This window comes from Ctenocephalides felis, unplaced genomic scaffold (genome assembly GCF_003426905.1).
Source record: "Ctenocephalides felis isolate EL2017-DRISC unplaced genomic scaffold, ASM342690v1 CF-g0.4_SCAFFOLD_00845, whole genome shotgun sequence".
NCBI classification, from domain to species: Eukaryota; Metazoa; Arthropoda; class Insecta; order Siphonaptera; family Pulicidae; genus Ctenocephalides; species Ctenocephalides felis.
Window position 1 is genome coordinate 25,778,526 of NW_020536999.1, and position 11,759 is coordinate 25,790,284.

The 11,759-nt window shown below is 37.1% G+C and overlaps 1 protein-coding gene across 1 annotated transcript; it reads right to left on the reverse strand.

Annotated features, from left to right (window-relative positions):
- Positions 1-13: 13 nt before the first annotated feature.
- Positions 14-11,497, reverse strand: LOC113364212 (PHD finger protein rhinoceros). The gene is given in 9 exon segments (XM_026606700.1): positions 14-4,802; positions 5,892-6,005; positions 6,008-8,686; positions 8,786-8,975; positions 9,074-9,290; positions 9,396-9,590; positions 9,705-9,917; positions 10,029-10,151; positions 10,903-11,497. Coding segments are annotated over 8 exon segments (7,962 nt in total). The 5' UTR covers positions 10,133-10,151; positions 10,903-11,497; the 3' UTR covers positions 14-552.
- Positions 11,498-11,759: the final 262 nt, after the last annotated feature.

Consider the following 11,759-nt stretch of genomic DNA (forward strand, 5'->3'; position numbering starts at 1 on the left):
TCTATTTAGCAAGTCTTGTTTTATATAATTTCAAAAACATGCTTGGCTAACATTATTAATAATATATAAGTCTTACTAAATAATTAAATATATTTATGAATGTAAGCTATATTTACTATTAGCTATCAGCATTACACTATAATATATACAGAGAATTTAATTTACCCGTCTCAGGTGATTTTTTTTTTAAATTTAATTGACTCTAGACATGTGGGACGCGCTTTGTGCACTAAAGTAGAAGAGCTATTGTCAAAATGACATAAAACTAACGAGATAACATAATTAATAATAAATAAGTGAATAAAAACAATCAATCTATAAAATCAGTACATAGTACATATTTAAAAGTGAAATTCTACTAACAACGAATAAAATAAATAATTAATAAATAATAGATAATAACATCTAGCTGAGACGGTGCACGTCTGGTGTTAGTTATATACAGATACATAAGCATCAAAGCGCGCGCACACTGATTTGATCGTTCTCAATCCGAATCTTATCGACAATGAAATTAGAAATTATCTAAACAGCATCTAACTTACCATCGTATCACCTAATCACCTCGCAGTCCTGCGCCGTCACCACGGCAGTTTCCACTTGCTTATTTTCATGTTGTTGCTGCGCCAGAACATATGGCGCGCCAGGAATATCCCTGGAAATTTTCAATTTGATCGGGGATACTTTTGCCATTTTGATATTATTGGGAAGTTCGTTACTAGTCTCCTCCGCCGAATTGTCATAAGCTTTAATAGCTTCTGGCATCTCCAAAGCCAATGGGTCCTGCGCTAACGGATCGTAATTGAAAGGATCTTCCGACGTACTTTCCGTCTTACTTGTACCTGCATTATTATTGCCTCCGAAGCGTATGATCAACTTCGGAGCAGCGTCTTCTCTGTCGTCGTTAGTAATCACCTCCAATTTTCTTTGCTTTTTCTCTCTCTTCCTTTTCTTTTTCGAGCTCTTCTTAGTTTTTCTTTTATCCTTCTGATCAAAATCGGCCATAACCTGCTTTCTATATTTCATACAGTCCCGTTTTAAATCTTCCACGCTGGGCATGGGGATGCTGGACAAACGTTTCTTGGGAGGCCTGCCAGCATCTAATGCAGGTACCGTATCTACCACACTGTTTCCAATTTTAATTTTCAATTTAGGTGTGACCCTTTGAGGAGCTACTGTGGCAACCGGAGGCTTATTAACACGACCTCTTCTCTTGTACGCGAACGATTGATTGTCGTCATCTAGGGCGGAATTGGGGTTACGATCGGCTTCTATAAGATCATGTAAAGGCATGTCCAGATGGCGAAGTTCTCTAGGTATTCCTGGAGCTTTCTTGCGTTTCTTTTCCATATTAGCATCGACCACAGCTTTATAGTCTTCTCGCGTTGGAATCGTGGTCATCGAAGCTACGGCCTTGGGTATCGTAATAGCAGTCCTTATCAAAGGTATGTTTGGTATTGGGTTATTTATAGGCGGAACGGTAGGCGGGTCATCCATATTCATGTCCTGCGTGCAGTACTGCCTCAAGAGCTCTTTTTTCCTCATCCTTCGAAGATTTGAGGTTCCAGAAGAGTTCATGTTATTCGGCATTATAGGCAAAGCACTGGGCTGCATCATAGTCTGTTGTGTGATCGTCTGCGGTGTTTGTGATGTATAATTAGCGTCAAGAAACGGTCCTTTGATTTTAACTTTGAGTTGATTTCTTGAATCCGTCAGGGACATTTTTACAGGATCTAAATCGGAAAGCATCACTACTGGTTCCACTCGGACAGGACTCGGGATAGGCGGTAGTGGTTCCACGACAGGCGGAGGTTGTTTGTTTGTGCTGGCTATTAAGGCAGAATGCAATTCTTTCTCCATCTCTTCATCGATATCGGGCAAAGGCTGTTCAGCGGTTCCGCTAGCAAATGCTCCAAGTAAGTGATTATTATACGCTTCGGTGTTAGTAGCAGGGTCAAAAGCATTGTATGTCCTCATATCCACAGGTCCTGGTAGAACAGGCTGCACGATGTTGGTGAAATTTTGTTCAGGCACAACATTTGTGTGAGTATCGTTTGTTAGGAGTGGCGACGGTGGCGCCAAAGCTTGTATATCAGTTGAAAATGTATTGCGTTGTTTATTCGATGACGCCGTTTGATGCGGAGGACTTGCAAATTTAGGCGATTGAGAATTACTTTTTTCTAAGATTTTATTTTTATCGTGTAGATCAACAGACCGTCTTCTCTCTCGCATAGCTCTCAGATTCTCCATGCTCTCGTTAAAGTCATCGTCAAAATCTAAATCATAAACCGTCCCAGCCAGTTTATTATGCATTGTACCGCTCAAGAAATCCAGATCTTGGGCCGACGGATGATGTACCGGATGAGACGTCGATCCACCTCGACCCCTGCCCCTTCCACGACCTCTGCCACGGCCGCCGGAAGCCCCACGAGCTGATTTACCTCCGCGCATAGATCTGCCGTCGATCTTTCCGCTTTTGGTTTTCATGGGCTCGAATTGTTTCGGAGATTTTCCTGGACTCTTTCCTGGTGACTTATTCTGCAATGATACAACTCTAGCCGAAGTACGCGTAGGCTTAGCGGGCGATCTCTTGCCGGCAGGCGACTGTTCTGTTCCGGAGATCGGAGTCTTGCTCACGTCTGTGACAGGTGACGGTTTCTGGATATCCGATATGGGTAATTGATGCGCAGTTTCCTGAATTGGGTTTTGAGAGACCATAGCAGCCGTCAAAGCCATATTATGAGATGATGAAGTGAAAGCAGCACCACAAGGTTGAGTAAAATGCAAATCGTCCGTCGATTTCGGCATGGATTGCATTAAATTTGTGGAGTACTGCGGCGGAAACATAGCTGGGGACGGGAACGGGAGCTGAGCACTCATTGTGCTGACTGGTGGGAATAAAGACACAGGTCCGCTCGTAACGAATTGGCTAGCCTCAGAATACGGTTGGTATTGAAGTGAATCCATATTATTTTGAAAGTGCTGAAAACTCTGGTACAGATTATCTTGAGAGACAATGCCAGCAGCTTGTGGCATCATAGAATTTATGTTTTCTGAAACACTAGAAGCAGGAGAGGATTCAGATGATCTTCGCAATGGCATTATATTGCTATCGGCCCATTTTTCTTGATGTGTGTATGGTGAACACACCACACTACCTTCTACATCCTGCCGTGGTGTTTCTGCAATATAATTTTGTTGAAACTTCTCCATAAATTCTTGTTGCATAGATAATTCCAAATTAAAGTTGTGCTGTTTTTCTTGATTTGCGCTAGACGCTATCCACCTTTCATCTGGAATCTGATCAGATTTAGATCTGTCTACGCACAAGTTCTGCATTTCTGAGTTATAAAAGGCCGGATGCTGCTGTACAAACTGTGGTATCTCAATTGGAGGATCTTGATGTTTGACTGTTGGAGACTCAGCTGGTTGGCAATTATCAACTAAAGGCACTGCAGGTGTCAGGTCTTCTTTAACAATTTCTTTGATATCTTCCTGCTTTGGTGTTGGAGGTTTAGCCTCAATTTCGATTTCCAGACCGCCAACAGTTTTTTTAGAATATTCCATTCGTAGTTTTTCAACCAGATTCAATGTTTCTCTGGCGCTATCTTCTTTGCAATCTTCCTTGAAAAGCATGTCAGTATTGAATGAGAATCCCAAAGAAGGTGCTTTCATAATTTCCTCATTCTCGGCTGTCATTACCCGGTCGGTTTGGGCTATATCATCTGCCAAATCAAATAATTCAGAACAACTGGCATCCTTATTGGAAGGATGAGGAGAGAATATAGACCTTGTGTGGTGGATATCTTTTACCTCATTCAATATATCATGCTCTAGTTGTATTTTGTTTGATAAATCTGGCAAAATATCTGTTGTCAAATGTTTTCTTAGCTTATATTCTTCTTCCAAAATATCAGATTTTATACCATTCTTATCATCTTGAAGTGCATTATCCAATTGATCTGAAATAGGTGTGTCTGTTTTAATCTCAGAATTCGGCTGGATATCACTTAAAATGCCTGTTGATTTTTTATTCCTCAGAGGTGTTTTCACTCTTTTATTCTTATCCAAACCATGTTCAGCATCCAACATGTCACTGTTGTCTAGTACTAATTCTTTAATCGGACTGCTGACTTCCACAGGAGTAAGTTTAAAAGGACTAAGATTGTCTTTTCTTTTGTCTTTGCTAGGTTCTCTGTTCTCTTTGATATCCTTTTGCGGTGAATTTGTTTGTTGCTTGTCACGCTTGCTCGTAAATAATTTATCTAAAGATCCACGTGATTGTCTTACTGCTGCAGGATCATTTCTTTCAGCTTTTCTATCCATGATTTCTTGTTCCAATCTGCTCACTTGATCAATCACGTTCTCATGATCAATGATATTTGGAATAACAATATCTGATTGATTCAGTTCCTTTTGTGATTGTACCTCTTTAGGTTTATCTGTACGTTCCTCTTTACTCAAATGAACATCGTCAAGTGCTGAATGATCACCTTTATGTAGTGTATCAACATCTTTGTGCAGCCCACAATCATCTTTGCTGATTTCACGGTCGCCTATTCTCGGTGAATGATTATCTTTGATTGGTGATTTTTCAGATTTACGTGATGACCGACTGTCTTTGTGTGGCGACCGAATATCTTTACGAAGCTCCACGGAATCTTTATTTGTAGACCTGTTGTCTTTATGTGCAGAACGAGTCGATTTGTCTGTTAATATCACTTTTTTATCTTCTTTGCATTGCGAAGATGATAACTCACTGGACTCTGTGACCGTTTTGGATTTGCCTCGTCCATCTCCACCTAAATCATTCAATAATACTTCAATTTTTACAATGAGGTATAATTGAGTTTCAATTATAAGATTTAACTAATACTAACATATATATATATATATATATATATATATATATATATATATATATGATAGACAATCTTCAGGGCAATACATCAATTGAAAAACTTTAATAAAATCACAAGAAATAGTGTTACCGTGTTTTTGTGAATTATGTTTATCATCAGCAACAGTTAACTAGGAACTCTCCGATACACATGTAAGTTTTTACGCCATGTTACTTCTCATAAATTAGGTTTAGTTAGTTCCATTTTTTATATTTTTTCTCATTGTACAATGTCAAAGTTATTAACTTCCCGAAGGAGAAGTTTATGTTTTCATAAAAAAATTCTATTCGCTAATTTTATGTTTTCTCGACGTTTTGAGCCATTCTGAATCGAATGAGACCAAATTTAGAAAAAGTATTTGTGTGTGCGTGTGTGTATGTGAACAGATTTTTTCAATTATTTGGAAATAGCAATGTTTAGGTTCAATTGATGGCGATAGCTTTATTTTCCAAATAAATAGTTGAAAATTTAATCTAAATATCTAAATCTAAAATTCGGTTGATTAAGTCAATTATTACACATTGTTTTTCCATGAAATTTCCTTTCATATAATTTATTTAGTTTCAATTTATGTATTTATGTATTTAAACACATAGTTTCGACAACTTGTTAAGTTATCATAATTATTAGTGTGTTTTACCATTTGTGATGCACATACTCATACCATGGATTAATAATGGTTTCATATGCTTAGGATACAAAATTGTAAGTGTTTTATTACTATTATTATTATTATTGTTTTTCCATGAAATTTCCTTTCATATAATTTATTTAGTTTCAATTTTTATAGTTAATTTGATTACCACTGAATGATGGCTAAGATGCTAGCTGAAACGTATGGATTTTAAATAAATAAACTTTTAAAAAAACTCTCATACTATTTTTATTGATGTTATGCCCGAATATTAAACTCAAATTAAACATATATATATATATATATATATATATATATGTTTGAATTGTATATAATATGTAATGATGATGATTTACCTGATTTCCTCCTTTGTCCGGTATGTTCACGACCCCCATCCAAATTTCTTGTCCTGCTAGTAACATTTCGGCGCCTATCACTTTCCTGGTCATCACCCCTTTTACTCCTCCTGGGCACAGCGGCACCTCTAGATGATTCCTCTCTCTCAGCAGTCTGCGCTCTTGAAGTTGCTTTATTTTTGACCATCGCTGATGATGATGTTGTTGGTTTATTATTTGCTTTCTGACTGTTAGCTCGCTGTTGTGTTGGTTCTTCAGACTCTTTCCAGTTGAATTCTTTCTTCTGGGAACGTTGGTGGATTTTGTTGCACCAGATTTATCTCTGGTGTCTTCTTCTGAGTCGGAACTAGAACCGAAACTGCTGCTTGACGAAGATCCATCGGACAACTTCGCTCTCGCCGGAACACGCTGTTGTTGTTTTTGTGTTGGGACCTTGTCAAGAAAGGGCAACACCTTTTTGGCGTTTGCGTTTTTGTCCGATTTATCTTTGTCGTCCTCGCTCTCCGAACTCGAGGAAGACGAGCTAGAATCGGAATTAGATCCCGAACTCGAACCAGAACTACTAGTCGATGAACCAGAACTAGATTTTGATGAGGGACATGGTTTGTTGGGACTAGCGATTTCCTTAGATTTCGATTGCAAAATCGTCTTCTCTTTAGATTTTTCCTTTTCGACATCGATGGGAGGTTGGTCTTTGCTCTTGTTTTCCTTGGATTCTGCTTGATTCTCAGCCGGTTTGCTTCCCAGGCCGCTTTTGATGCCCTGAGCTGCTTTTTTAGCAGCCTGTCGCTGTGGGACATAAGCCAACAGATCCATATTTTCTTCTTTATCAGCACTTTTTTCATTGTCATCCGCAGGATTTATGGACGGTTTTCGCTCCTTGACGGTCCTCGGTGTAGATTTAGTCTTCGGCGTCGTTTTAACGTCGGGTTTCACATCATCGGGCTCTGTCTTTATGGGGTTCTGAGTACTTTGTACAACATTATTACTGCATGTGTTTGTGCTAGTGCCGGTTTTCAGGTTTTCTGACGCCTTCTTAGCGGCCTGTCTCTGAGGAACTATCAACTCAGTAGGATCTTTTTTCGTTTTGGTATCTTTGTCCTTGTCCTTGTTATTGTCATCATTTGCGCTCTTATCTTTGGGCGGTCTGCCTTTGGGCCGTCCTTTGCTCTGTATCGAGAATTCCTTCACAGCCGCCTTTGTCCTGAGTTTAGATTGAGAATCGCTGGCGTTCGCGTTATCTGCACGATTATCTGTACTATCACTATCTGAATAAATGAGCGAAGAAATTTTATCGTCACTTTTATTGACACTTTTTATAGGCATCAACTCGTCGTCCGTATCAGACTCCGACGACAGCCTATCTTTTAACTCGCGTTCCATTTGCCGCAATGTTCGACTTTTTGGTGAACTATTACACACTTTAGATTTACTAGTCAGTTCTTCTTCGCTTGAACTATCAAAAACTTTAGTCCGACCACTATTTACACTGGCACTTTGTTGTTTAGTCTTTCTGCGCTCCACAGATTTCAACAAATTTTCACTAGATTTATGCAAACGCGCCGTCGCCGTCGTCCTTTTCTTACCGTCTTCTTCTTCTGTAGAAGAATCTATACGTCTATGATTTTGTCCTCCTGTATCACTTTCACTAGATAAACTACTACCGTATAAGCTGGTGCTCCTTCGAACAGATCCATTGACATACATTTTTTTATATGGGTTGTCTGATTTCTTACCTTTACTTAGACCACTAAAATCGTTAGATTTTTTGTCTACAGTTAAAATGGGCGATGTACTACCAGTTATTCGAGACAATATTAACTCAAAGTCTTTTGTGTGATCTTCTGCCTTTACATGAGAATACAATCTGTCATAAATAGATGGGCCATGATTAACATGGATTAATGCATTTTGTACAGTCTTATCTAAACTTGGTTCTTTTTCTAAAACCTGAGCTTGCTTGTAAAATATTTGTTCACGCATTTTGAAAAATGATCTTGAAAGTTTTTCACGTCTGGAAACCATGTAACACAGATTTCTTACACGCTCTAGGTCTTGTCTCAATTGGACAAATTTCTTCATTTTTTCTACATCGGCTTGCTCTTGCTTGTGTGTTAAAATATCAACATCATCAGACTTAGGAGGCAGCAAAGGTTTATTATGTCCTGCTTTCCTTTTCAGTTTCCAATAATTGTATATATAATGTATAGCATCTTGATCAACATCTAAGAGGTGGCAACTTATATCCTTCACACTGACATGCTTGTCAAATTCACTTTCTATTTCTTGCAGGCGTACAGCTCTGGCTTGATTTCTTTCTTCAGAAGTCATATCTTTCCTTTTCTTACGCTTGCTATCATCTTCATCCGAGCAAGAACCTGAATTTTTTTCTTTTTTATTAGTTACACTGTGCTTCAAACAATAACTCCGTAATTTGACACCATCATCAGCATTTTCATCCTCAATAATAGCTCTCATTTCTAAACCGTGTTTGAAAGCACAAGTAACATGATAAGCAGTCTTACATGTTTTTACTGAACACTGAATACAAGCACCAAGACGCTCTCTACATAAAACACAAATTAAACTCCATCTACTTGTCGGAATGGCAGAAATTTTGGTGATGGGTTCCATTCGCTCAACACAACCTATACTCACTTCAGGTATCCACAATGCACAAGAAACATGAGCCCATTTCTGACCTGATTTTGTGCATTTCATGGCCCCTCCTTTGTTTGGACATAAAACACAATCTGGCCTCTTGCCCAGTGAACAAGTTCTACACAACCATTGACCTAGAAAAGTAAATTTTGTCAGTTTAAGTAAAACTTTTTATTAATATATAATTATAAAAAATATTATAAAATATCATCAAAAAATAATTCTCCATTTACCTGAGGGTATTGTTGTTATACCGTAGCAAGCTTGATGAACACAAATATTACAACTGTCACAAAATACCATTTCATTTGCTTCCTCAGAGTCTGGAGATCGGCAAACATCACAGATAACATTTTCATCAAATTCTATTCCTAGCCCTTCTTCACTTTTCATAATAGATTGAATCCTATCCCAGCATCGAACCTAAAGAAACAAAATTGTTAAATAAACATTTAGTATTATACAAACTAAGATTTATATCTTATTTAAACAACTTTTAATATCTTAGACATTAAACATACCTCCAGTTCCTCAAGCACCCTTTCCAGCTGTTCTTCAGTTACCGGTCCCAAACCTGACAAAGCCCTTTCACCATTCATCAAACCTAACCAGGCAGAATCACAATCATCCAAGTCATATCTGCAGGAAGCTTCTGCTAAGGCAGGAGCGCTTGATAAATAATGCAGATCTTGAGTAAAACTATCATCCTTTGTAATGCGTATGAATTTATTCTTGGGACTGCAATTAAAATAGCAAGCATTGTATTAAAATAGCATTTGCTCTCATAATTAGAATAAAATATGATAAATGAAGTTAACTTAATAATAAATTGTTTTTACATACAGTTTGAAATCTTGACGGCTGTGATGATATGATTTCTGCAATGTGCTGACAGCCGGTTCAGGCAGTGAATCAGGATTAACTGGAACCTGCACACCACGCTCCCATTCTTGTTTCCATTGGTCTGTAATTACCCAATACTCATCATGTGCTAATGGTTCAGAATCAGGCAACTTCATAGCAGATATCAGATCTTTCCTAAATAACAGAAGAAAAAAAAGATAGAAGTTTTGTTTTATAAATATGACTACTCAAAATATACAAATTATATAAAAGCAAATTATTGTTTTAATTTACATAATAATATGTTACCTGAATAGTTCAGCAGGTGCTTCTGGAGCACTGCGATTATATATGCTGGATATCTTGAGATCTGTCAGAGGCTTGGGCTGCCAGCCTCCGGTTCCCTGAGCGCTTGTGGAGGGGGTGGGAGTCGCGCCGCTCCCACCCCCTCCTGTTGCTGGGCCGGAACTGTTCGAAATGGTACCTTGTCCACCACCTGAACTGCCACATGATGATTTGCTACTAAAATTGATTATCAGTTTATACATATGATTACGGTTATATTATTAACATCAATCATTATGCAACTATGAATGAACACCAAAAAAAAAAAACAGTAAATTTTTATTTTACCTGTTTGTGTTACTTTCGTCTTCAAACTTAGACTTTCGAGATCTTTTAGTTGGTGATGTTACGATGCTATCGTCACGGTGAGGTCTCTTCACTCTCCCTGACATGACTAACTCGCACCTCTACCTACATGAATCATAAGTAAGTTAGTTATAATCATTACTATTTATTTAAAAACAACATAATTCTTGAAAATCTACATAATTCATGTAACAAAAAAAACTGATGAAAACACATTAATGAAGAAGATTAAGACCGCAAAATTAATTATTGAGAAGTCTGTCAGCACCCTATTACATATGTAAAATATAGAACAATTAATTTTATTTGGATGCTTGCACACATTTATAAAGTTTGTACCGAAAACCTTATTGATGACATATTGTCTTCATGCGACAAATACAAATATAAATATAAATGAATTAAAAATGTATGCAAATTTACATAAAATAAATTTTGTTGATCTTTCTTATTGCAAAGATTTTCCATACTATTTCAATAATTATAGTAGCACTTTTGTAGGTCATATTTGCATTATAACAATAAAATTTTACCTTTTCACATTAAAATCTCTATAAGATTATTCAAAACAGTATTATCATAAAGGATCCATAATATTCATATATAACAAAACCCAAATATGTTGCCATATCGTAAGAAGGCAATGTAAAAGCTTCATTTTCAAAAAGGGTCTATTTATTATTTCAATACTCAGCTTTATATTTGCTAACTGAAATGTTAGAGCATATTGTGATATAATCATTATTTGGGCTTCGATACATGGAAATAATAAATTTTATTGTGCAATTTAATTCAGGCTTTGCACATTCAGATGGATTTTTGGACTAAATCTACATAATGTACTGTGCATACTCACTACATAGTTAGATTACTGCTTATGGGTGCTCATATTGTGTACCCAATCTATAATCAACGGTAATCTACTTAATGCCTCCATCATTTGATCAGATTGAAATTAATATCCAGCAATATTTTAAAAGGGGGAGTGGCTCTCTCACAATTTTACAAGACAAGCATATATCATATCATTTTTAAATCCTGTTGATGTGCAAACAGTATTTTGTGATGATATCAACAATGAACATTGGTCAATATTATTGTCAGTGAGAACGGGACGTTCGGAGTCGAGACATTAGACAGTGTCAAATCATATACAATATTGTCTTCCATTCAATATGACGAAAACGAGCAAAGTTCGGCCTTATTGTAAAACAGGAACATATTAGAATCGTCTGTTGATTTGTAAAAAACATTACAAAAGCATATAAACACTACATTCTGACAAATTATATATTATGCCAGACATTGGCATCTATAGTAAACACTGCACCCGCCATGAATCGTAATACGACGTCCAGATCATACACACGCATCACAATTGTTTTAGTTCATTAGAATAATAATTAGACGTCAGTATGTACCATTTGTATGGCAGAATTGCATGTTTTATATATCTTTTAACGACATTTAAGTGAAAGACGACCTCCATCAAACTCCATTTGATAAAACTATGTCTAACAACATTGACAACGTAGGTGGCAGCACTGACATTAAGTCAAAGACGTGGGACAAAACTTTCAATGGCTATGGCTTTCACTCCGAAACAATGGCGGCAATGTTCAAAAGAGTGAATTGAAACAATCTATTTCATGAAAACCGGAGCTTTTGCCATCTGTTTTTAAGTAAATAACTCTTCCAAAATCTAAAAAAAAT